We start from the raw sequence: 27,611 nt of genomic DNA, 5'->3' as shown, positions 1-27,611 counted from the left end.
ATGGCTGCTGATATGATTGGTGCCGAGAGAGATGGCTGCTAACGGGCTCCTAACCAATGGTGTTATTGTGTGTGTTTTTTTGCATAATTTGTTGCATAATGTTTCTGCCACCGTCTCTTATGACCAAAAAGAGCTTCTGGGTATCAGAACAGCGATTACTCACCTCGTACTGGACAAATATTTTTTCTTTAACGAGTCGGAATTACTTCAGACAATGCGACAAGGTCCAAATCACCGTCATTCGCATGAAGAAGAGATGAAGACACCGGGGACGTAGGTCGGGGTACTTTGTAAGGATCCAACGCCGAGTGAGTAATCCTCCGCTACCATCAGTCCTATTCGCCAATGTGCAATCATTGCATAACAAAATAGATGAGCGCCAATCAAGACTATCCGACCAAAGGGACATTAAAACTGTAATGTTTCACCGAGTCATGGCTGAACAACGACATGGATAACATACAGCTGGCTGGGTTTTCATTCCATCCACAAGATACAACAGCTGCCTCCTGTAAGACAAGGGGTGGCAGTCTGTGTCTATTTGTATATAACACCTGGTGCACAAAATCCAATATTAAGGAAGTCTCTAGGTTTTGCTCGCCTGAGGTAGAGTATCTCATGATAAGCTGTAGACCACACTATTTACCACACTATTTACCAGAGTTTTCATCTATATTTGTCATAGATGTCTATTCACCACCACAAACCAATGCTGGCACTAAGACGGCACTCAACGAGCTGTATAAAGCAAACTAGAAAATGCTCATCCAGAGGCCTAGTGGTCGGGGACTTTAATATTGGGAAACTTAAATCCGTTTTACCTTATTTATACCAGCATGTTAAATGTGCAACAAGAGAAAAAACTAAACTTGAGACTACCTTTACACCACACACAGAGACGGGTACAAAGCTCTCCCTCGCCCTCCATTTGGCAAACCTGACCATAACTCGATCCTCCTGATTCCTGCTTACAAGCAAAAACTAAAGCAGGAAGTACCAGTGACTCGCTCAGTAATGAAGTGCTCAGATGACACAGATGCTAAGTTACAGGAATTTTTTGCTTGCACAGACTGGAACATGTTCCGGGATTCTTCCGATGCCATTGAGGAGTATACCACCTCAGTCACCGGCTTCATCAACACGTGCATCGATGACGTTGTCCCCAGTGACCGTACGTACATACCCCAACCAGAAGCCATGGATTACAGGCAACATCCGCACTGAGCTAAAGGGTAGAGCTGCGGCTTTCAAGGAGTGGAACTCTAACCCGAACACTTATAAGAAATATGTATGCCCTCTGATGACGAACCATCAAACAGGTGAAGAGTCAATACAGAACTAAGATTAAATCATGCTACACCGGCTCCGATGCTTGTCAGATGTGGCAGAGCTTGCAAACAATTACGGACTCCAAAGGAAAGCACAGCCGTGAGCTGCCAAGTGACACAAGCCTACCAGATGAGCTAAATAACTTTTATGCTCGCTTCGAGCATCAGCTGTTTCGGACGACCTTTCAATAGGTCAACATTCACAAGGCCGCAGAGCCAGACGGATTACCAGGACATGTACTCCGAGTATGCGCTGTCCAACTGGCAAGTGTCTTCACTGACATTTTCAACCTGTCCCTGATCAGGTCTGTAAAACCAACATGTTTCAAGCAGACCCCCATAGTCCCTGTGCCTACGAACACCAAGGCACCTGCCTAAATGACTACCGACCCATAGCACTCACGTCTGTAGCCATAAAGTGTTTTGAAAGGCTGGTCATGGCTCACATCAACACCATTATCCCAGAAGCCCTAGACCCACTCCAATTTGCATACCGCACCAACAGATCCACAGATGATGCAATCTCTATTGCACTCCACACTGCCCTTTCACACCTGGACAAAAGGAACACCTACATGATAATGCTTTTCATTGACTACAGCTCAGCTTTCAACACCATAGTGCCCTCAAAGCTCATCACTAAGCCAAGAACCCTGGAACTGAACACCTAACTCTGCAACTGGATCCTGGACTTCCTCATGGGCCGCCCCCAGGTGGTGAGGGTATGTAACAACACATCTGCCATGCTGATCCTCAATACGGTGGCCCCTCAGGGGTGTGTGCTCAGTCCCCTCCTATACACCCTGTTCACCAATAACTGCATGGCCAAGCACGACTCCAACACCATCATTAAGTTTGCAGACGACACAACAGTGGTAGGCCTGATCACCAACAACAATGAGACAGCCTTAAGGGAGGAGGTCAGAGACCTGGCAGTGTAGTGTCAGGATAACAACCTCTCCTTCAATGTGATCAAGACAAAGGAAATAATTGTGGACTACAGAAAGAGGAGGACCGAGCACACCCCCATTCTCATCGATGGTACTGTAGTGGAGCAGGTTGAGAGCTTGAAGTTCCTTGGTGTCCACATCACCAACAAACTATCATATTCCAAACACACCAAGACCGTAGTGAAGAGGGCACGACAATGCCTATACCCCGCAGGAGACTAAAAAGATTTGGCATGAGTTCTCACATCCTCAAAAAGTTATACAGCTGCACCATTGAGAGCATACTCACTGCTGGCATCACTGACTGGTATTTCAACTGCTCGGCCTCCGACCGCAAGGCACTACAGATGGTTGAGCGTACCGCCCAGTACAGCATTGGGGGCAAGCTTCCTGCCATCCAGGACCTCTATACCATGCGGTGTCAGAAGACACAAAAAATTGCCAAGACTCCAGCCACCCTAGTCATAGACTGTTCTCTCTGCTTCCGCACGGTGAGCGGTACCAGAGCGCCAAGTCTTGGTCCAAAGGGATTTTTAACAGCTTCTACCCCCAAGCCAAAAACTCCTGAACAGCTAATCAAATGTCTACTAGGACTATTTGCACTGTCCCCACACCACCCCTATTGTTATGCTGCTGCTGCTACTCTCTGTTTATTATCCACGCATAGTCACTTTACCTCTACCTACATGTGCATATTACCTCAATTACCTCGACTAACCGGTTCCCCCGCACATTGACTCTGTACCCCTTGTATATAGCCTCACTACTGTTATTTTATCGTTGCTCCTTAATTATTCTATATGTTTCAATTTTATCTTATTTTTGTATTATTTTTGTATTTTGTTACTTCAGTTTATTTTAGTAAATACTTTCTTAACACTTTTTTTCTTAAAACTGCATTGTTTGTTATGGGCTTGTAAGTAAGCTTTCACTGTAAGGTCTATCTATACCTGTTGTATTCGGTGCATGTGACAAATAAAATTTGATTTCATTTTAGATTTTTTTTATATGATCTGAAACACAAACAAGTTCAAGAGTGATCTATTTTTATTTTGTTTATTTCTCTTGCACACACACTTTCACAAATATCTGTATGTTTGGCAGGTGGCTAAACACACAATCCACTAAACAAGAAAAATAAAATTTTCCCTTCAATGCGCTTTGTTTCAAAACCAGTTGACAAAATATGAAATCTGATGAAAAATGCAGTTCAATAATCTCCAATAACTGCACAGACAGAGATGGTCACTATTTGGCCATGTTACAAAGTGTAGTTCCAAAGTATCTGCAATCTGATTATACTCATTACGTCATTTCTCCTGTCCTTATTACTGTAGCATGCCCATCTAGTCATTATTACACTGTCGAACAAGAACCAGTTGTAATTTGATACATCAAATCTCAATAGACCAACAGGCTCTGACTCAAAGAATGTGGTAGACATTTTGCCCCGTTTCTTACCTGTAACAAGTAGTAACTGCCAACTTCATTTGAATTGATCTTACAATTTTCAAACACCTGAAACAGCTTCCTGCAATCTCGAGCCATAATCATTATTCTTAATTCTCTGTATTTTCTATATATCTACGCATACTCATTAAACGGTCTGTATCCTCCTGCCTAGTGGGTCGGTTTAGGGCTGAATATAGTTCTCTGCAAAAATCTGGATTAAAGATTTAAAGGAATCACAATTTAGTAATTGTGTGCTTTTCTAAAGTTGACCAACCTTGTCAGCAGGTGTACCAGCTAAAGTAGTTAGACAAGCTAGCTACTCTAACTTGACTGATAGCCAGAAATGGCTTCTTGGTAGCTAGTTATGAGGATTGGAGATTGGCTAGCTAAAGCCATCTTCATAAAGATACTAGGTGGCTAGTAGTATTACAGAGAAACAACAACACATTTAACAAACAAAACAATATATTTATACTGGACAAATCTGAAGGGGCATGTGCCCCTGTGCCCCTTATGGACATGATGCCTCTGTGCATAGCCATCGATGCTGGATTGCTAGCTATTTGAGGTTTTGCCTGATCTCCTGCATTTTCTGATAAAACAGCTCAACTAGCTTTTGTAAAACATTATACCATTGCTATTGTTTTGTCGGAATACACAAATATAAGCTAATGTTGATTTTGTACAAAGTTATAGTTTACTTTATACATATAAATGATCATTGTAGGATAGGAAATTGAGAGCTCTATTTGATAGGTATTTGTATTTATTAAGGATCCCCGTTAGCTGCTGCCTTCTTCATGGGGTCCAGTAAAATTAAGACAGTTATATAAATATGTTTTTATATTTCAATACATTTCACAACACATTAAATGTGTGCCCTAAGGCCAATTCTCTACAACCACATAATTATTTACAACACAAAATTCCTGTATACGTGTGTGTATAGTGTATATGCTATCGTGTGTGTGTGTATACGTGTCTCTGTGCCTGTGTGTATCAAGCCAGGGTCTGGTTCGAGGTGCAGTGCCTTAGACCACTGCGCCACTCGGGAGCCCCCAGTGGCAGGTCATTAGTAAAGATTGGAAAAAATAAAGGGCATAGACAGCTAAGGAATACCTGACTCTACCCGGATTTTGTTGGGTTGGATTCCATTAACCTGTTGCGACGAGCAATCCCATATCCGGGATCCTACTTATAGCCTCAAGCTCATTACCATAACGCAACGTTAACTATTCGTGAAAATCGCAAATGAAATGAAATAAATATATTTGCTCTCAAGCTTAGCCTTTTGTTAACAACACTGTCATCTCAGATTTTCAAAATATGCTTTTGAACCATAGCTAAACAAGCATTTGTGTAAGAGTATTGATAGCCTAGCATAGCATTAAGCCTAGCATTCAGCATGCAACATTTTCACAAAAACAAGAAAAGCATTCAAATAAAATAATTTACCTTTGAAGAACTTCAGATGTTTTCAATGAGGAGACTCTCAGTTAGATAGCAAATGTTCAGTTTTTCCAAAAATATTATTTGTGTAGGACAAATCGCTCCGTTTTGTTCATCACGTTTGGGTAAGAAAAAATTCAAAAATTAAGTCAATACAACGCAAACTTTTTTCAAAATTAACTCCATAATATCGACAGAAACATGGCAAACGTTGTTTAGAATCAATCCTCAAGGTGTTTTTCACATATCAATCGATGATAAATAATTCGTGGCAGTTTGGTTTCTCCTCTGAAGAAAATGGAACGCGCATGGAGCTGGAGATTACGCAATAATTTTGAAGGAGGACACCGGGCGGACACCTGGTAAATGTAGTCTCTTATGGTCAATCTTCCAATGATATGCCTACAAATACGTCACAATGCTGCAGACACCTTGGGGAAACGAAAGAAAGTGCAGGCTCATTGCTGGCGCATTCACAGCCATATAAGGAGACATTGGAACACAGGGTATTCAAAATCTGGACCATTTCCTGTATGAAATTTCATCTTGGTTTCGCCTGAAGCATTAGTTCTGGGGCACTCACAGATAATATCTTTGCAGTTTTGGAAACGACAGCGTTTTTTCTTTCCAAAGCTGTCAATTACATGCATAGTCGAGCATCTTTTCGTGACAAAATATCTTGTTTAAAACGGGAACGTTTTTTATCCAAAAATTAAAAGAGCGCCCCCTATCTCGAAGAAGTTAAAGAACTCCCTCTGTGTTCCATAAGACAGGTAACTCTCAATCCACAATATATCAGGGGATGTAAAGCCATAAGACATACGTTTTTCCAGCAGAAGATTATGATCAATAATGTCAAAAGCTGCACTGAAGTGAAACAAAATAGCTCCCATAATCTTTTTATTATACATTTTCTCTCAGACAATCATCAGTCTTAGTGACCCGTTTCAGGAAACTAGGCATATGTGGCACAGGAGAGCCGTTTGAACGTAAACTTTTTTTTCATGAAAAGGTATATTTTGACAGAAATGCCTTCTCAAACGTGGACTTTCATGTGCCTTAATATCAAACTTGTATTCTATCTGTAAATATGAATACAATTGTTAAATGATGAACCTAGTTGGTTTAGCCAAAGGAAAGACAGCCTCCTTTCAACTAGCCATGAATATATGAGATAATGAGTGGGCTGGACATGCCGAGAGATGCGCTTGGATTTGTCTGCCATATAGCACGTTTCTGTCTATTTGAGCTGGTAATCTTGTCTAACACAGTTTTTTTTATTGTGTATTAAAACTGCATAAGTGTCGCTCTCCACTTTCTGGAGGGCTGAGTAATGAAATCAGTGGAATTCGAGTATGATAGCTAAGGAGATGGAGAAAACACCTGTCTCCAGATTACATCTTCAAACTAAGGGAAACCATGGCATCCGACAGGAGACGCGTCCAACCATGAATGATGTAGTCTAGCTATATACATTTTCAGACATTACAAGTTTCTAATTTTGACAGAAAGACCATTTGCTTGGCTAGCAGTAGCCTAATGTTAGCTAGCTAACATTGAACCTGGTTGGTTAGCTACCAGCAGATTCATGCAGGGTACTAACTTCATAAATTGTGATTATGGTTCATTATCTACCTAGATAGCTAGCTAACGTTAGCTGGTTGGCTCGCTAGCTAACGATACGTGTATGACCTTATTTTTTTGTATCTCCGAGCCATTTGCTTAGCTAGCTAATGGTTGGTTAGCTACCTGCATATTCATGCAGGGTAGTAACGTCATGATTTGGGATTATGGTTAACGTGAACTCACTCACTTTGTACATTGCCTTGGTCCGTACAATTGACCTTATTTTAGCGCTCCAAAAACGTAATACTTCCAGATCAACTGTAATGTCAATACCATTTTAAAGCACAATTTCTCCGCTTTCCAACAAATTTAATGACATGACCTCCAAGCTGCCTGTTTCTGCATTATTCAAGAAGGCAATGAGCTCCGTCTGGTCTTTTAAAAAATGGCGGGTGGGGAAGCGAAACTAATGCGTGGTAGTAAGAAGGGGAGGCTATGTGTGGGAAAACTGCTTCTTTTCACTCGATCTGTCCAACTTATCACCTTATCGCCTCTAAAATGTAAATATAACACTATAAAGAGTTTATATAATGTGTCATTACATACCTATTTGAAGGTTTCTGTCGAATTTGAATCAGGTTTTTAGGGCGGTGCTAAAGTGGTGGTGCTAAAGTGATCTTCAGAAGGAAACAGCGGCTTTGAGAGTCATGATCCCTTACAGTGATGACGCAAAGAATGACTAGGTATCCCCCCTTACCCCGTCACTGTCCATTTCTTGTTTTTAAACGATGAGAGAAGTGCTACACCTGGTGGAGAGAGATTGTAAGACAGAAATAGTTTCTTTATGCGTACTGTACGTTACGGCATGACACGTCACGATGTAACGGAGGGTAAGTTTTTTCAACTTTTCTCCGATACTATAGAGCCATTGCCATGTCGATCAACGCTTGAATAGAAACGTAGATCACACCCCAGATTTTGAAGTCAACACAGTCGCTACAGTCCCATTAGTTTTCTTTGCAGCCTCATTTGAATGTCACGGTTGCGCACATTTGTACGGAATGGGGTGAGTTTACGTTAATTGTTTACCTAGCTAGCAAGCTACATGTCAAAAGACTCCTCTTTCCAAGTAACCATTTCAGGTGCATTCATAAATTTAGTCTGGCCATCTACTCTGGTTTCAGAGCACTCTCGTTTGAGTGTGCCAAAGAGCGCAGAATAACCGATAAATTTATGAAAGGGATGTTGACCCCTCTGGATAACACAAAAACAGCTTAACCAGCTCTGCTAGGGCGAGTAAAATGGTCAGAGTAGGGTGTTCTCTCATAATGTGTTTGGAAGTAGCTAGCAAGCTAGCCAATGTCAGCCCGTTAGCTTGGGTGCTAGGCTAAAGCTTAAGAGAGTGTGAAAGATGCTGAATGGGTGTAGACAAATAAGGTATTTCCAGTAGCAGTACAAAACATTCAAAAACTCACTTTTGAGAAAATGGCCTATCAACTTTCAAAGAAAAATTACTTTCCCGTTGTTCCTCAACTGTAGTGGATTATATACCATTTTGTAGCTCTGTGTCTCTACTTTTTCCAATGTAAAAAGCATAATTTCAAATTTTGCTGCATAAGAGCGATATGAGCTGGTTGGTCACATTTGTGTAAGTGTCGTGCTTGTTGAATGTCCTTCCCCATAACAGTGCTGAAAATCTGTTGTTCCTTTTTTTACTGTGAAATAACATTGTACCTGGTCAAACACATTTTTTCCATAAGTTTACTAAGGGTTGGTAACAGGCTGCTTTGTCGGCTATTTGAGCAAGTAAAGGGTGCTTTGCTATTCTTGTGTAGTGGAATGGCTTTTGCTTACGTTCAGGCCTGAGGGTACACACTTTCCTGTAGGCTTAGATTGAAGAGATGGACAATAGGAGTGGCAATATCACTCACTATCATCCTCAGTAATTTCCATCCAAGTTGTCAGACCCAGGTGGCTTGTCATTGTTAATTGACAACAATCATGTTTTCACCTCTTCCACACACACTTTACGGAATTCAAAATGACAAATCTTGTCTTTCATAATTTGTTCAGTTATTCATGAATGTGTAGGGTCACGATTTGTTTTTGGCTTACAATATCATGCCTACGCTTGCTAATCTTGGCAATGAAGAAATCATTAAAGTAGCATTATCAGTGTTTATTTGATTCAATGAATGATGGAGCCGAGTTTTCCTTTTTGCCCAACATTTTATTTAAGGCACTCTAAAGCTTTTGACTATCATTTATCTTTGTTTCTAGTTACAGTTTCTTCTTTTTGTTCGCTATAGTCATATTATTTCTCAATTTACAGTACATTTGCCAATCGGTTGTATCCATATTGATGCAGAAAATCTAACATTTTGTTGTAGATATTAGGGACAACTTGACTGACAAAGTTCTGAAAAATTGGAGGGATTGAATAAACCACCTTTCGAGATATGATGAAAAAAAATGCTAGCTTGAGGGTTAATGAGGCCTTGCTTCTAAAGCCAAGCAAGCATGGAATTTAGAACTGCCAAATCAATTTTGACTGTTGTCTTAGAGCAATTTTTTTATTTCACCTTAATTTAACCAGGTAAGCTAGTTGAGAACAAGTTCTCATTTACAACTGCGACCTGGCCAAGATAAAGCAAAGCAGTGCGACACAAACAACAACACAGAGTTACACATGGAATAAATAAACATACAGTCAATAATACAATAGAGAAGGTGTGTGTAAAACACAGTGTGTGCAAATGAGGTAGGATAAGGGAGATAGGCAATAAATAGGACATAGTGGCGCAATTAATACAGTATGTGTTACGGCTCTCGTTGGTGGCAGGAAGAGTGGACCAAAGCACAGTGTGGATAGTGCTCATGATTATTTTATTTAAAAAAACACCCAAACAAAATAACAAACGTGAAAACGAAAGCGCACAGTTCTGTCAGGCAGAAACACTAAACAGAAAACAAGATCCCTCAAAACCCAAAAGGAAAATGACAACTTATATATGATCCCCAATCAGAGAAAACGATAGACAGCTGCCTCTGATTGGGTAACACACACGGCCAAAAACAAAGAAATAGAAAACGTATACTTTCCCACCCGAGTCAAACCCTGACCTAACCTAACCAAACACAGAAAATAATAAGGAACTCTAAGGTCAGGGCGTGACAGTATGGCAAATTAAAAACTGGGGTGAAATATGTGCAGAAGATGAGTGTGCAAGTAGCGGTACTGGGGTGCAAAGGAACAAAATAAATAAAATAAATAACAATATGGTGATGAGGTAGTTGGATGGGCTATTTACAGATTGGCTATGTACAGGTGCAGTGATCTGTGAGCTTCTCTGACAGCTGGTGCTTAAAGCTAGTGAGGGAGATTAAGAGTCTCCAGCTTCAGTGATTTTTGCAGTTTGTTCCAGTCATTGACAACAGAGAACTGGAAGGAAAGGCGGCCGAAGGAGGAATTGCCATTGGGGGTGACCAGCGAAATATACCTGCTGGAGCACATGCTGTGGGTGGGTGCTGCTATGGTGACCAGTGAGCTGAGATAAGGCGGGGCTTTACCTAGCAATGACTTATAGATTACCTGGAGCCAGTGGGTTTGGCAACGGGTATGAAGCGAGGGCCAGCCAATGAGAGCATACCGGTCTCAGTGGTGGGTAGTATATGGGGCTTTGGTGACAAAACTGATGGCACTGTGATAGACTGCATCCAATTTGCTGAGTAGAGTGTTGGAGGCTACATTATAAATGACATGGCCGAAGTCAAGGATCGGTAGGATAGTCAGTTTTACTAGGGTATGTTTGGCGGCATGAGTAAAGGATGCTTTGTTGAAAAATAGTGTCGTGGAAATTCAGTACTGAGAGAGACTTGGACTTGGTCATTTTTTCAAACAATCATTTTTATTTAATATCTATATCTATTATATAATGTATAGTATTATTGAAATAATGAGACTGTCAGCCCACCAGTCTTGACTGACTGTTAGGCTGAGAGTCTAACCTTTACAGATGATGCACTGTTTAATATAGCTGATACCAAGATTGCTTAGTCAGTCATTTCTTAACTTCCCATAAGCCACCTAGGTTATCGACAAAGGATGGTATTTTACTTAGTTTCCCAGATGCCAGGAAGATTAGGCATTGTTCTTAACTCTTCCAGGCTCTCTCTATCTTGAGTCACACACTCCACATCTTGTCTATAGAATGCTAGCTTTTAGGTTTTTATCCCCAAGACAAATCAATTGTCAGCTTCAAGCTATCTCTATGCCATGTCCTCAACACCCAGACTAGCTGCAGGGTGCTAGAGTGGAGACCATAAAACACAGCATTAGCAGGACAGAAATATCTTACTGTTCATTAAGTAAATAATTGTTACATATTCAACAAACAAGGTGAATACCAAATTTTTCCCTCACCATAGGATGCCGATTCTAGATTAAATTTTGGATTGGAGATGCTTACTGTGAGTCGGGAAGGAGAGTTTACAGTCTAACCAGACAATTAGTTGATTTGTTCAATTGAGACGCTCCCAGGTGCAATTAATGCAGGTTTTCATTTCAAAGACACAATGGTCAAAAAGATACTCAGGGAGGCCATAGAAAGAGCTTTCATTGGTACAAAATCAAAGAGGGAAATGGATATTTATTACTGAGACAAAATTATGCTAACAGCGCTACATTAAAATATTAGCATCTAAACCGAACCCAAATGCATGACCAGTTTTGATAGCTGCTGGCTTTGATGCTTGGTTCTCTTGTTGTTAGATTAAAGCTAATAGTTCATGCTGCTGATTCAATGGGTTTTAGCTTCAAAAATATTGTACTGTAGACCAAAAAACATTCTGATTGGATTAATAAACAAATGTGTAGTTCCTTGTCTTATTTACTCAGATTTTTATATGCCACATATTATATCAAATCTACATATCAAATGTATAATGGATGTGATTATTTTCTATGGTTTAGTTAATAGTGTACCTTCCAAAAGGACCAGGGAAGTAATTTGTTAGACGAGTATCAGATCACAGCATCTCCCAGACAATCTCCTGCTGTGTCACAAACACACTTGGATTAAACCAATTTCCATGGCAATTATGTTATAATCATCCAATTACATGGCTTTTGGCATTTTGTATTTTAATAAAGAGCATAAGTGAATCTGGCTCTAAATGAATAGGATACATATTAGCCCTCATACAAGATGGGGGGAGCTGCACTGCAGGAACACACTCACACAGACACTCTAAATCCAACATCTCATGCTTTGCATTTTTGGTGCTGCGAGCAGTACGAATGGGGACAGATTGTATCGGGCAACTGTGCACTGAAAAGCACAAAAACATCCCCAAAACAATATATTAGCCATTGTATATCTTGACCATGAAAGACCTGGGTTGGATGTCCTAAAGCAGTATTCTTCAACCTTTGTCTTGAAAAACGATGTACACCTGCAGAAGCTCTGCTGCTTTTTTATTGTTGTTTTCTAAACTTTCTTTCCCTGGAAACAATTTGTATGGGGGACAAATGGCTGTACAGTTTGTTTGTTTGTTTTCTCATGGCAGCAATACGTTTGTGTGGCTAAGTGTGTACGATTTTTATTTTATAAGGGGAATCATCCTCAAAACCATGCAACATCTGCTCCGAATGTAAAGCAAACACTGCCTGTGTTTGTAAGGAGACCGTAGATAGCTTGAATGATGGATAGCTAGTCATTCCTTATTAGTTAATCTCTTGATTAATCATTGCAGTTGTTTTACTGATATTACTCTGCATTTAATTAACATACCACACTGATCTTACATGATCCGTGCATTGGCTTTTTGTCTACCAATATACCACAATTAAATTAATTGCTCTCTATGTTTTCTCTTTTATAATATGCAGATACGAATCTTCCAAACAGCTCGAATGTCGAGGTGGAAGTCACACCACCAATGAATGGCACTGCTGGACAAGAAGGGGAAGCTGCGGTAAGAAACCCATTTTAAGCACACACATAAACACATAAACCAACATAAATCCAACAGCAAGCAAGTGGGCACACATACATTTGAAGTCGGAAGTTTACATACACTTAGGTTGGAGTCATTAACACTCGTTTTTCAATCACTCCACAAATTTCTTTTAACAAACTATAGTTTTGGCAAGTTGGTTAGAACAACTACTTCGTGCAAGTAATTTTTCCCAAAATTGTTTACAGGCATATTATTTCACTTATAGTTCACTGTATCACAATTCCAGTGGGTCAGAAGTTTGCATACACTAAGATCACTGTGCCTTTAAATAGCTTGGAAAATTCCAGAAAAGTATGTCATGGCTTTAGAAGCGTCTGATAGGCTAATTGATGTAATTTGAGTCAATTGAAGGTGTACCTGTTCAATAATTTCATTCCTATCTTCAAACTCAGTGGCTCTTTGCTTGACATCATGGGAAAGTAAAAATAAACCAGCCAAGATTTTTTTTTTAAACCTCCACAAGTCTGGTTCATCCAGCAATTTCCATACGCCTGAAGGTACCACGTTCATCTGTACAAACAATAGTACGCAAGTATAAACACCATGGGACCACGCAGCCGTCATACCGCTCAGGAAGGAGACGCGTTATGTCTCCTAGAAATGAACGTACTTTGGTGCGGAAAGCGCATATCAATCCCAGAACAACAGCAAAGGACCTTGTGAAGATGCTTGAGGAAACAGGTACAAAAGTATCTATATCCACAGTAAAACGAGTCCTATATCGACATAACCTGAAAGGCCGCTCAGCAAGGAAGAAGCCACTGCTCCAAAACTGGCATAAAAAAGCTAGTCTACGGTTTGCAACTGCACATGGGGACAAAGATTGTACTTTTTGGAGAAATGTCCTCTGGTCTGATGAAACAAAAATAGAACTGTTTGGCCATAATGACCATCATTATGTTTGGAGGAAAAAGGGGGAGGCTTGCAAGCTGAAGAACAACATTCCAACCGTGAAGCACGTGGGTGGCAGCATCATGTTGTGGGGGTGCTTTGCTACAGGAGGGACTGGTGCACTTCACAAAATAGATGGCATCATGAGGTAGGAAAATTATGTGGATATATTGAAGCAACATCTCAAGACATCAGTCAGGATGTTAAAACTTGGTCGCAATGGGTCTTCCAAATGGACAATGACCCCAAGCATACTTCCAAAGTTGTGGCAAAATGGCTTAAGGATTTCAAAGTCAAGGTATTGGAATGGCCATCACAAAGCGTTGACCTCAACCCTTTAGAAAATGTGTGGGCAGAACTGAAAAAGCGTGTACGAGCAAGGAGGCCAACAAACCAGAGTCAGTTACATCAGCCCTGCCAAGAGGAATGGGCCAATATTCACCCAACTTATTGTGGAAAGCTTGTGGAGGCTACCCAAAACGTTTGACCCAAGTTAAACAATTTAAAGGCAATGCTACCAAATACTAATTGAGTGTATGTAATTTTCTGACCCACTGGGAATTTGATGAAAGAAATAAAAGCTGAAATAAATCTCTCTCTACTATTATTCTGACATTTCACATTCTTAAAATAAAGTGGTGATCCTAACTGACCTAAGACAGGGATTTTCTACTTGTATTAAATGTCAGTAATTGTGAAAAACTGAGTTTAAATGTATTTGACTGAGGTGTATGTGAACTTCCGACTTCAACTCTACTAAGCATCAAACTTCATAACGCCCTGCCAGCCTCTTGTGCACATAGTTACTAAGGTACTAGTCAGATGCTGTAGAACCTCAAAGATATGAACCATAGAGTTACGGAATGATGAACCTGCACATTTATTAAATGAAAAAAAAACAGAATTACTGTGGTTTAGAGACAAACGTAAATGTGGCTTTAATATGCATAGAGCTCCTCAGACATTTAAAGCACTGTATGCAGATGCATGGTTAGAAAATATGCAAATTCACAATTTCTATTACAGACACAAAATGTTTATTATAGATGCGAACAATAGTCGTTGAATAATTCACAAAAGTTCTCCGTCAATACTTCATATTACGGAACAAATTTTAGCACACCGATTGAGAACTTAGTTCCCTAAATGGTCAGCAGATGACACCGCAATCTGCTTGCAGGTTTTCTCGCTAGAAGGGTGGATAGAAATTTAGCATTCTCCGGTAGGAATTCTCTAAGAAGACATTTAAGAAATCCTACTAATTTATAAACAGTTACACTTGAATGATAGACAAAGATTACATATCAAAAGTGCTTTCCGTTTGAGTATTCGAGAAAGGTGTTGTTTTCTCTATCTTTTACTGCAAATCATGAAGGAAAACTAACTAATTACACAGAGGCTAACAGGCTAATATTTAATTTTTGTTGAAGGAGAAAAAGGAAAATATAGACAGAATTTGGATTACAGATCATCCATATCATTTAAAGTTAGAATGCAGCATGTATTGATTGGATATCTATTCAACCTATATTGGGGGCTGTGACGAATCGAAGCTACCTCGTTCTCCTGTCATTACTAGCTACTTGGCACAGTTGCCTTGCAGACAGTATTTAGCTAGTGGCAAAAGTTATTAGCTAGTTAGCTAGATAACACGTATCTTAAATCAGATAGCCGGTATGCTTTAAAATTGTATATGTTTCTGCTTACATTGTAGCTAGATAACATTAGCCAGCTAACTATTAGCTATGCAGGCTGCCGAGTAAATAACGTCCCGTCCGAGTGAACAACGACAAGTATAGTGTTAGCAATAACATTACCTACGATACGAAGAAAAAAATAAAAAACAGCCGCAGCTATGGCACAAGTTAGGTAACTAGCTAACTCCGTATATCGAAGGTTGAAACCGAACATACATTCAGTTATTATCTCAGCCATATTCAGAATTGAGGCTGATGAAATAGAAATCGCAACCCAACCTGTCTATTGTAGCCAGCTACATTAGCTAGCCAATTTAATCAAATCAATGCTTGTCTAAAGTTACATAACTAGCTACAATAGCATAATGTGGCATTGAATCCTCTGACAGTTTGAGCAAACACACATAGGGGAATGTTAAAGGTAGGACCATATTCCCTTGATCATTAGTATTAGCTTCTCCTGGCCATATCTCCAATATTATTTGGACAGTTTCATCACAAAATCGTATATAGGAAGGTGTCCAGCAATATCCGAGATGGCTGTGGACTTTTGTTGCATCTAACAGTAAGGTCCTTAGCCTGATATATCCTCAGTTTTCTGCCTGGCAATTGTGTAATTCAAATAACATATTGAAATGCAAGAGGCATGTGATGACCAGTTACATGAAGTATAACAATATAAAACATGACAATCTTTCATTCAAGTCTTTATTACAACATTCTTGTAATTGAGTCATCAGCACAATCCATATTAACCTAGCTAGTGGAACTTCTTAATTACTTACATAGAGCATAATAAGAATAAGAAACAAAAAAGATTATTCACTTTATTTAAAATGATGATGTAATGTAAATTAATCAAACATTGAATGACTTTGTGAAATGTGTAAGCTGCAAGCTGTCTGTGTTGTCATCCTTCTCAGTCCCTAGTGGAGTGGGGCAATTCACAATCACCAGAGAGGGCTATAATAGAGAGAGGTTTAAAAAGAGAGGGGTCGCCTTGGACTAGGTGGAGCTTCAGATCTCCTGCATAATCCTCTTTTAGGTTATCGCTCAAACTCCAGCTGTAACTTTCCTGATTCAGCTTATGAACCAGGGCCTGGTTTCCCGATAGCGATGGAACTTAGGCTTACGAGTGCTTTACCAATGCATCTTTCCTACAACGGACGAAGATGTAACATGCATTTCCCAAAACATTGCAGAGAGAACTGATAGGATCTATAAAAAAAGGCAACACTGCTCTCGGAACAGCTTACCTTAATATTAGAATTATTCCGCAATACTGATGACGGATCAACTCCTAGAAAGACATGATCCCTTATGACTGCAAATATTGAGGCGGCTTGTTCTAATGCTTACCAATAATAATACACTAACTCAAGATTTAGTACATCATTGTGCATATGTTGTTAAACATTAAATATACTGAGGCAAAAATGACAGACAGTAGCCTACAAATAGCAACAACATTTAATCAACATTTTAGATGATTTCTATATTATTGAATTATATAGGCCTATAGCCTATACTGTAGGCTATTTGTCTTTTAATGCACTCATCTCTGTTTTCATTTGAAGCATATTTTTATCCTTTGTTTGTTTGTAACAACTGTAAAGACATTGGCAACTTTGTATTTGTAATCTACTTCGTTGTGAAGTTATCGGTGGTCACAGAGAGACATATAAACATCTTAATTCTATTTTTAGTGGAGGTTTTCCGTGTATAAAGTGATGGGGTAAGGAAGAAAACGCATCTAACGATTCACTTCTACGAGTGGTCTGAGACAGTCGGTAAATAACGATTGTTTTCAAATGCAACTTTAGAAACATTGGTTTTGGGAAACAGCTCAGAGATTTAACGATGCTGCTAAGAAGGTTCTAACAAAGAACTTAGATGCTTTGGGGAAACCGGGTCCAGCTAATTATTAGAATCAGGAGCACTGGATCAAGGTCGGAGCTTAAACCTACAAGACACTAGCTCTCCAGGAACAGGGTTGGAGAGTCCTGCATCAGATACAAGTAATGCTGAATGACTGTTGATGGAATCTGGATCTGGTCATCCTCATTGTGGTAGGTAGACTGTCACCATGATGACCTGAAAAATATAAATAATTGCTTATGGTAAGCAAATAATGCAACAGGCATTTGTTGTAGTATGGTCAATGTGTCCACAGAGTGGGATCATGTCTACATAGGGTGGCGGGATGCAAATAGTCTAGACCATGAGCTGTGTAAATTTGGGTCTGTGCATTTTCAGACAAGGTGTGTATGTACCTGGCTGGAGGTGAGGACTCGAACCTTGACAGAAATCTGTAGTCACTCTCACTGACTCACTTGCGACTTGTTTCTGACAATGTAGCTACATCAAGTGATTATTATTAATCACACATTTAATTAACTACAGATTTTCACATAGCAAGCTAGCTCAGTTTAATTTACAGTTGCAGAACTCAGCAGGGCGAGAATCCATTGATTGATGTTGGACGAGGCTTCACGTTTCACGGTTAAGTTACCTAATGAGCTAATTAGCTAGCAAGCTAAATTATTTCCCAATCATAATATAGGTCACGCAGGATATTAACTCTGATTTAGTCATCTTCAGATCCACAGGCGGTAACACTATGAAGCCTGTTCTTAAAACAATGATTTCGACAGATAATTTAAATAGATTGTCTGGAGTGTTAGCTAAAAAAAAGATGCAGAGAGGAGGTTTGATTTATCTGGCCCGTCATGTCGTCGGGCGAAAAACAGAGGGAAGGAAGAAAAAGTGTTGTTATCAAAAGCAATCACTTGTTCATGTGAAAACACAGAATTTATTTTTCACATGCGTCGAATACAACCTTTACAGTGAAATGCTTACTTACAAGCCCTTAACCAACAATGCAGTTTTAAGAAAATACAAAAAAGTAGTATTCTGGGTAGCCATTTGATTAGATGTTCAGGAGTCTTATGGCTTGGGGGTAGAAGTTATTTAAGAGACTTTTGGACCTAGACTTGGCGCTCCGTTACCGCTTGCCATGCGGTAGCAGAGAGAACAGTCTATGACTAGGCTGGAGTCTTTGACAATTTTTAAGGCCTTCCTCTGACACCGCCTGGCATAGAAGTCCTGGATGGCAGGAAGCTTGGCCCCGGTGATGTACTGGGCCGTACGCACTACCATCTGTAGTGCCTTGTGGTTGGAGGCTGAGCATTTGTCATACCAGGCAGTGATACAACCTGTCAGGATGCTCTCAATGGTGCAGCTGTAAAAAACCTCTGAGGATCTGAGGACCCATACCAAATCTTTTCAGTCTCCTGAGGGGGAATAGGTTTTGTCATGCCCTCTTCACGACTGTCTTGGTGTGTTTGGACCATGTTAGTTTGGTGGTGATGTGGACAGGGAGGTGATTAGTCCCAGGGTCCTTAGCTTAGTGATACGCTTTGAGGGCATTATGGTGTTGAAAGCTGAGCTGTAGTCTATGAAAAGCATTCTCATATAGGTTTTCCTTTTTGTCCAGGTGTGAAAGGACAGTGTGGAGTGCAATAGAGATTGCATCATCTGTGGATCTGTTGGTGTGGCATGCAAATTGGAGTGGGTCTAGGGTTTCTGTGATAATGGTGTTGATGTGAGCCATGACCAGCATTTCATGGCTACAGACGTGAATGCTACGGGTCGGTCGTCATTTAGGCAGGTTCTACACATGCTTAATTACGTAATTTTTGTTTTGAGGCGACTTGGCTGAACTTTCAGCGATTTAATTGAACCCCCTCAATGATTCTGATGTTGTTTTACCTGGGTGCACCGAGTGCAGAACCCCTGACTACTTTTTTCTTATGGGGGGCGACTTCAGATTTTCTGTGAACACGCAGAACAGTAACTTGACACTGTCAAGTCCAGTCAGCACAAAATTGGATTATAATAATGGCAAGAAGGCAGGAGTTCTTGAAACAGCGATGCTGTCAGTCGAGTCTGGTCAGTTGTCTGACGCAAGCATGCATTTGCACACCTGCCCCATTGAGTATACATGTTGTTCACAACTAGCTTTCCATTTCTTCACCTCTAGCGTCGAGCAATCCCGTATCCGGGAGCGTAATCATAGCCTCAAGCTCATTAGCATAATGCAACGTTAACTATTCATGAAAATCGCAAATGAAATGAAATAAATATATTGGCTCACAAGCTTAGCCTTTTGTTAAAACCTGTTAAGTCTCCCCTTACTTTTTCGAACATTCTGTTAAAAATCGCGCAACATTTCAGCGCCCTGCTACTCATGCCAGGAATATAGTATATGCATATGATTAGTATGTGTGGATAGAAAACACTCTGACGTTTCTAAAACTGGTTAAATCACGGCTGTGACTATAACAGAGCGTGTGTTTCATCGAAAAGCGCAAGAAAAACTGATCACCGAAAACTGGGAAAAATATCCATGCGCCACTTGCATGTATTGTCTATGGGGAAGCAAATTACATGGGGCTGAGATTGCAAGTCCTACAGCTTCCACACAATGTCGCCAGTCTTGTCAATTGCCTGGGCTTTGTTTCTTGGTCAAACAAGTAAGAGAGAGCCCATTCCTTCCGATCTCCGACAGGATGTTTTGGAGGAGAAATTTCAGAACATGATTTGAAGATGTGGAGCTATTCAATACACATATTTCTGCGTTTTGTGTAGCGCCGGCTATGCTAATTATTTTGTTTACGTCCCCTTCAGGTATTTCGGGGTGTTGCCTGCTATCAGATAATAGCTTCTCATGCTTTCGCCGAAAAGCATTTAAAAAATCTGACTTGTTGGCTGGATTCACAACAAGTGTAGCTTTAATTCAGTACCCTGCATGTGTGTTTTAATGAACGTTTGAGTTTTAACGAGTGCTATTAGCATTTAGCATAGCACATTTGCATTTCCAGATGGCTAGATGGGACGCCTGCGTGTCGGGTGCGCTTAAGAGGTTTTAACATCACGGTCATCTCAGATTTTCAAAATATGCTTTTCAACCATAGCTACACAAGCATTTGTGTAAGAGTATTGATAGCTAGCATAGCATTAAGCCTCGCATTCAGTAGGCAACATTTTCACAAAAACAAGAAAAGCATTCAAATAAAATAATTTACCTTTGAAGAACTTCGGATGTTTTCAATGAGGACACTCTCAGTTAGATAGCAAATGTAAAGTTTTTCCAAAAATATTATTTGTGTAGGAGAAATCGTTCCGTTTTGTTCATCACGCTTGGCTAAGAAAACCCCCGAAAATTCAGTCATTACAACGCCAAACTTTTTTCCAAATGAACTCCATAATATCGACAGAAACATGGCAAACGTTGTTTAGAATCGATCCTGAAGGTGTTTATCACATATCTATTCGATGATAAGTCATTAGTGGCAGTTGGGTTTCTCCTCTGAAGCAAGTGGAAAAATGCACGCAGCTGGAGATTACGCAATAATTGCAACGGAGGACACCAAGTGGGCACCTGGTAAATGTAGTCTCTTATGGTCAATCTTCCAATGATATGCCTACAAATACGTCACAATGCTGCAGACACCTTGGGGAAACGAGAGAAAGTGTAGGCTCATTCCTTGCGCATTCACAGCCATATAAGGAGACATTGGAACACAGCGCCTTCAAAATCTGGGGCATTTCCTGTCTGAAATTTCATCTTGGTTTTGCCTGAAGCATCAGTTCTGTGGCACTCACAGATAATATCTTTGCAGTTTTGGAAACGTCAGAGTGTTTTCTTTCCAAAGCTGTGAATGATATGCATAGTCGAGCATCTTTTCGTGACAAAATATCTTGTTTAACGTTTTTTTTATCCAAAAATTAAAAGAGCGCCCCCTATATCGAAGAAGTTAACAAAGCAATTGATTTTCTATGGATTGTGTTGTGGTCTTGGCTGTTCTTAGTTGAGGAAATGTAGCATAGCTAACTGCAGTGTTTTTCCTGTCTGAAATCTGACTACCTCGTCTTACTGTAGCTTGGTCCATGCAAAGCAAATTAATGTGAGCAGGGTGGCAGTTTCCCAAAGTTTGGTGGTTTTATTGGTTTTATTAAAAATTGCTTTTCTGACTTTCGTGATCAATTTACTTTGCTGCTAGCTGTTTTTAATGTTTTGTCTGCTGAGAGCTGTCCTCACATAATCACATAATCACATGGTAAAGCCTGACACACCGGCTGGATTAACAACAAGTTAAGCTGTGTTTTGGTGTATTGCACTTGTGATTTCATGAAAATTAAATATTTTTTGTAATTTAATTTGAATTTGGCGCTCTGCAATTCAAGAGGTTAACCTAAATAACATTAACTATCTATGTTTTGTGTAAAAAAGTATGATATATTGTGATATTATACACATTAGTTAACGTTAGTCTTACATTAGCTAACATTACCTAGCTAGCTAAAGTTAACTGTTATCTTAACAGTTTCCACATGATGACTTCAGCATTATAAGAAAAACCTTACTTGGCAAAATATACCAAACTAGCTTTCCATGCTTGTTTGTTCGATACCTACCCAATGTTAGCACTCACCTGACTAGTATAACATTACGTTAGCTAACTAAGTTGGTAACTATAGTAGCTTATCAAAACAAAATCATTCATTGGCAAGCTACCTTTATTTGCCTGGTTGTTAGCTAGATAGCTTTCAGCTGACTGGTGTTAGCTAGCTACAAAAGGTTAACTGCTGGACTTTGTACAAGTAAGCTAACTTTAACTAGGTAATGTTAGCTAGCTACATAGCTAATAAATATATCTACTTGCATTGATTGATTAACAGAAAATCCATTAAAATAACATGAATGTATCAGAAATACCGTGTAGACATTGTTAATGTTGTAAATTACTATTGTAGCTGGAAATTGCTGGAATATCTACATAGACGTACAGAGGCCCATTATCAGCAACCATCACTCCTGTGTTCCAATGGCATGTGTTAGCTAATCCAAGTTAATCATTTTAACTTCTTGACGCACCCCATCACGTTAGCGGGATCATTTTCATCAACACCCGCTGAATTGCAGTGCGCCATTTTCAAATAAAATTACTAAACATAATTAATTTGAATGAAATCACAAGTGCAATATAGCAAAACACGCAATCGCTTTTTCAATAGCAGAGGGAGAGACAATGGCTGCCCCACTCTGTTGCGCAAGCCCCACTCTGAAAAAGTGATTGTCCCGGTTGATATATTATCGATTCCATATTTTAAAAACAATCTGAGGATTGATTATAAAAAATGTTTGACATGTTTCTGTTTACATTACGGATACTATTTGGAATTTCCGTCTGCGACGTCATTTTTACATTACATTTAAGTCATTTAGCAGACGCTCTTATCCAGAGTGACTTACAAGTTGGTGCATGACCGCTCGAGCCTGTGGATTTCTGAACATAATGCGTCATGCGAACACCCTGCTATCCATTGACGCAATGTTATCTTTCTCGCTCATTTTTCAAAATAAAAGCCTGAAACTATGTCTAAAGACTGGGGATACCTTGAGGAAGCGATGGGAAAAGGAATCTGGTTGATATCCCTTTAAATAGAGCGAATACAGGCTATGGAACATGGAGCTTTCAAAATAGAAGCCACTTCCTGGTTTGATTTTCCTCAGGTTTTCGCCTGCAACATCAGCTCTGATATACTCACAGACAATAGTTTGACAGTTTTTAAAACTTTAGAGTGTTTTCTATCCTAATCTGACAATTATATGCATATTCTAGTTTCTGGGCCTGAGAAATAGGCCATTTCAAATGGGTACGTTTTTCATCCAAAAAATCAAAATACTTCCCCCTACACTCAACAAGTTAAAAGGCTAATTGATCATTAGAAAACCCTTTTGCAAATTATGTTAGCACAGCTGAAAACTGTTGTTCTGATTAAATAAACAATAAAACTGGCGTTCTTTAGACTAGTTGTGTATCTGGAGCATCAGCATTTATGGGTTCGATTACAGGCTCAAAATGGCCAGAAACAAAGTTTCTTCTGAAACTCGTCGGTCTATTCTTGTTCTGAGAAATTAAGGCTATTCCATGCGAGAAATTGTCAAGAAACTTAAGATCTCATACAACGCTGTGTCCTACTCCCTTCACAGAACAACGCAAACTGGCACTAACCAGAATAGAAAGAGGAGTGGGAGGCCCCGGTGCACAACTGAGCAAGAGGACAAGTACATTAGAAGTGTCTAGTTGAGAAACAGATTCCTCACAAGTCCTCAACTGGCATCATCAATGAATAGTACCCGCAAAACACCAGTCTCAACGTCAACAGTGAAGAGGTGACTCCGGGATACTGGCCTTCTAGGCAGAGTTCCTCTGTCCAGTGACTGTGTTCTTTTGCCCACCTTAATCTTTTATTTTTATTGGCCAGCCTGAGATGAGACTTTTTCTTTGCAAGCACAGCACTTACACATTATGACTGATGATTGGGTGATAAATGATAACGATAAAAAGATTGTGGGGTCTGTTCTGTTAGACTTCAGTGCGGCGTTTGACATTATCGATCATAGTCTGCTGCTAGAAAAACATATGTGTTATGGCTTTAAACCCCCTGCTATATTATGGATAAAGAGTTAACTGTCTAACAGTACACAGAAGGTGTTATTTATTGGAAGCCTATCCAACATAATCCAAGGCAGCAGCTACTCTTCCAGTTACACCATTTTTAAAACCTTACAATACAAAACTGTAGGACCTGCCTGTAGGACCTGCCATGTTGATAGTGCTGTTTAGCTTCTGTTGTATCAATATGTTTTGACCATGACAGTTTACAGTCCAAGGTTACGCCAAGCAGTTTAGTTCACCTCAACATGCTACATTTAGAAGTTATTCATGAATAACATGAATGGGGATCCATGATAAATACAAATACAAACCTCAGCTTGAATACCACCACCATGTAAGCAGCTGTGTTGTTGCCGAGCAAAAGACTCGGTGTTAGAACTCTGCACTTCTGGAAAAAAATATGTTAGCATTGTCAGAAATGCTAGAAAAAGGTAGCACATTGTTGGTTCTTAATGGACAGAAATGAGCACGAAGTGGCAAATCTAATGGCCCCTTTATGTACGCTGTAGTCTCGTTCTTATCCGACGCCTAGATATTGAGCTACTTCTGACCAATCATTTTTTTCCCCCAATGCTGTTTAAAATCCAGTATGTGGTTCTCGGTAAGGAACGAACAGCTCATGACAAGAAGCTGGGAGTTTGTTTTATACCTCCAGTCCAGTTGATTTGCAAATTTTCATCAATATTGGTGTCATATTGGCTTAGATATAATGTTAGGGAGATTTTAATTTGAGCTGTGAGGATGGGGACGATAATGGATGAATGTCTTTGAGATAAAGAATCCCACACTGGGAGCTGTACTTCAGCATAGTGAGAAGAGAAGTTCTGTGGGATTGATGCAAAGGTGGAAATGACCTCAGCGTGGGTCATTATTGTTGGTAATCTCCCAGCATGCCTGTGGGTGCAATTATACCCCTCTCTCTCCCGCTGCCCACCACCTCAGGATGTGTGAAACTCAAACACACTCACAACAGTAGCACCGGCACGAGCAAGGAGACTTTCCTTGCTTCACTATGCCGTGCCAGGTAAGCATATGGCACAGCATGCTACCAGAGTGATCAGGCGCTCACTCAAAGTGACAAAGAGGAAGGGAAACAGCCTCACTGGCAAGACCAGAATAAATGGCATTATGACCCATCCCATGGTGAATCCATCCTGTACATCAAGGACAATTTGGTGTATTCAAGCAGAGCCAATGAACTTCAGTTGCACTTATTTTTTTAAATGCTGTAAATATCTAACAATCACCCATCAAGATGTAATACCCTTTAATTTTTTTAGTTGTCATTATCTTATTCCAGTTCTTCTTATTATTATTATATATATATATTTATATATTAAAACATACAATCTACTTGCAGTGAAGCCTCTCAACATCTAACATCTAATCTAACAGACTCCCATCCAGAGCGACCCACAGAAGCAACCACGGTCATCGCCCTGCTCAAGGGCTCATAGACAGATCTCCCACAATGTCAATAACGGGGCCTCAAACCAGCGATTGGTCCCTCCACAGTTCCCCAAGAGCTGCCCCTCAACCACCCAAGACCCCCCCCCCCCCCCTGAGTGAAATAAAACAATTCTGTTCCCCACCTCCAAGATCCCTGTCCCCAAAGCGCCAACAATCAACAAAATGAACACAATTTTAAAAAAGAAAGACAGGCTGATCAGCCTCAGGCAAGGAAAACAAAAAACAAAAGACATCAAGGACAACAAAAATCATAACAGCAAGGCCAACTGAAGATGTTTGAGTGCATGTATGGCATTATTTACGTGTGTGTGTGTGTGTGTGTGTGTGTGTGTGTGTGTGTGTGTGTGTGTGTGTGTGTGTGTGTGTGTGTGTGTGTGTGTGTGTGTGTGTGTGTGTGTGTGTGTGTGTGTGTGTGTGTGTGTGTGTGTGTGTGTGTGTGTGTGTGTGTCCCAGTGTATGTGCACGTATATACATTTGAATGAGAGTGTGTTTCTGCGTGTGTACAAACACCTAAACTGCATCAGCCTCAGGCAAACAGGCATTAGCTGTAACAACACTGGCCCTCTGTGTCATTCAAACTTACTTGTTATTTTTTGACCTTTTTTTCTTCTTTTATCTTAGATCATCATTCTATCCATTGCCCAGCAACTGTTATAACTCTTGTTTCTACAAACGTTTACCAAAACATAGATACCAAAGTTAGATCTCATACATCCAAAATCTTTAACAAATGGAGCTGTATTACTCACAAAGGATATGTCATGTTTTTGTTTACATTGGGATTCATTCTTAATGAATCTTAAAGGGGCAATCTACAATTGGTACATCCATTTTAGACTTTTAAATTCATTATACATACCCATTGATTCTTGAAGAATATAACTTATAAATGCATTTTGAGCTTAGTTTTTTGTATTTGTATTTATTAGGGATCCCCATTAGCTACTGCCTCTTCTTGGGGTCCAAACACCTTAAGGCACTTACATCACACATAAAACAAAAGGTAAAACATTACATCATTTAACATTATTACACCACTAAATACTGTATCTACAATACAATGTATAATACCACCATACAGCAATATTTCAATGTATGTGTGTGTAGAGTGTCTGTGCTAGCGTGTGTTTGTGTATGCGTGTGTCTGTGTCTGTACCTGTCTGTGTGTCACTTCACACTCTCCACTATTCCATAAGGTGTATTTTTATGTGTTTTTTCAAATCTGATTCTACTGCTTGCATCGGTTACCTGATGTGGAATAGAGTTCCATGTAGTCATGCTCTATGTAGTATTGTGTGCCTCCCATAGTCTGTTCCGGACTTGGGGATTGTGAAGAGACCTGGTGGTATGTCTTGTGGGGTATGGATGGGTGTCATTTTGATCTCATCGATGGTCAGTCCTTCCATCCATATCTCTGTCTATGAATTTGAGAGTAGTTACATTTTGCCAGACCCATCCCGCAGCTGTTTACCAAAATGGTTCACAATTTGGTGTTGTTTGAATGGCATATTACCTACTCACAAAGGATATGTCATGTTTTTGTTAACATTGGGATGAATTATTGATGAATCTTAAAAGGGCAATCTACATATTGGACATATTTAAAGTTATTAAGCAAAATCAGCTTCACTTCGGATCTTATAATCATCTACAGATATCTTTGCCATCACTGGAAAAACATTAGTCGTCCTTCCCCATTCCACAACCCACCAGTCACACTGAAAAATGCTCTGGGTAACAAAAGGGATCCCCTTGATTTTCAGCTATTTTTTATAGTATTTTTCACACAGGCTTGCCAGTGCTTTGAAATAGGTTGTTGTCCTCTAAACGTCGATACATTTTTGTATCTACCTAGTTTCTTTTAAAGTTTTTTTTTACTCTCTATTATTACGCATTGGGAATGTAGGACAGTCTTAGAATAAACTACGGAAGGAAGCTGGTGAAATTGAGCCTCGTTGGTAATATGGCCATGCACATCGATCAATTCAGCTGCACCCCATCAGTTTTATGATATATTGATCTATGATCTATTGCTAATAATAGTCATCACCTCAACCCTCATCACTCATACTGTTGCTCAGATTAATAAAATCTATGGGCTAACTATTGTTTGCTCTAAAAAGAGAGGAAATGTTACCTTCAGCAAACAATTTTCACAAATTCAAACTTTGAGGTGCACGAAAACCAAACTCAACTTATGATTATCTTTTGTAATATAAATGAGTTGATGGTTTCAACAAATTATTTCTACATGTTTCT

General features: G+C 39.7%; 1 protein-coding gene across 2 annotated transcripts in view; it reads left to right on the top strand.

Moving 5' to 3' along the window:
* Window positions 1–27,611, top strand: part of LOC124008405 (sodium/potassium/calcium exchanger 2-like) — a 162,060-nt gene that overhangs the window by 117,146 nt on the left and 17,303 nt on the right. For both annotated transcript variants that reach the window (XM_046319666.1, XM_046319665.1), the window contains one exon: window positions 12,636–12,721. In XM_046319666.1, the coding sequence (XP_046175622.1) occupies window positions 12,636–12,721 (86 nt within the window). The remainder of the gene's footprint in view (window positions 1–12,635; window positions 12,722–27,611) is intronic.

The sequence above is a fragment of the Oncorhynchus gorbuscha genome, linkage group LG21 (assembly GCF_021184085.1).
Source record: "Oncorhynchus gorbuscha isolate QuinsamMale2020 ecotype Even-year linkage group LG21, OgorEven_v1.0, whole genome shotgun sequence".
Lineage (NCBI taxonomy): Eukaryota > Metazoa > Chordata > Actinopteri > Salmoniformes > Salmonidae > Oncorhynchus > Oncorhynchus gorbuscha.
This window is presented reverse-complemented; position numbering and strand designations above follow the sequence as displayed.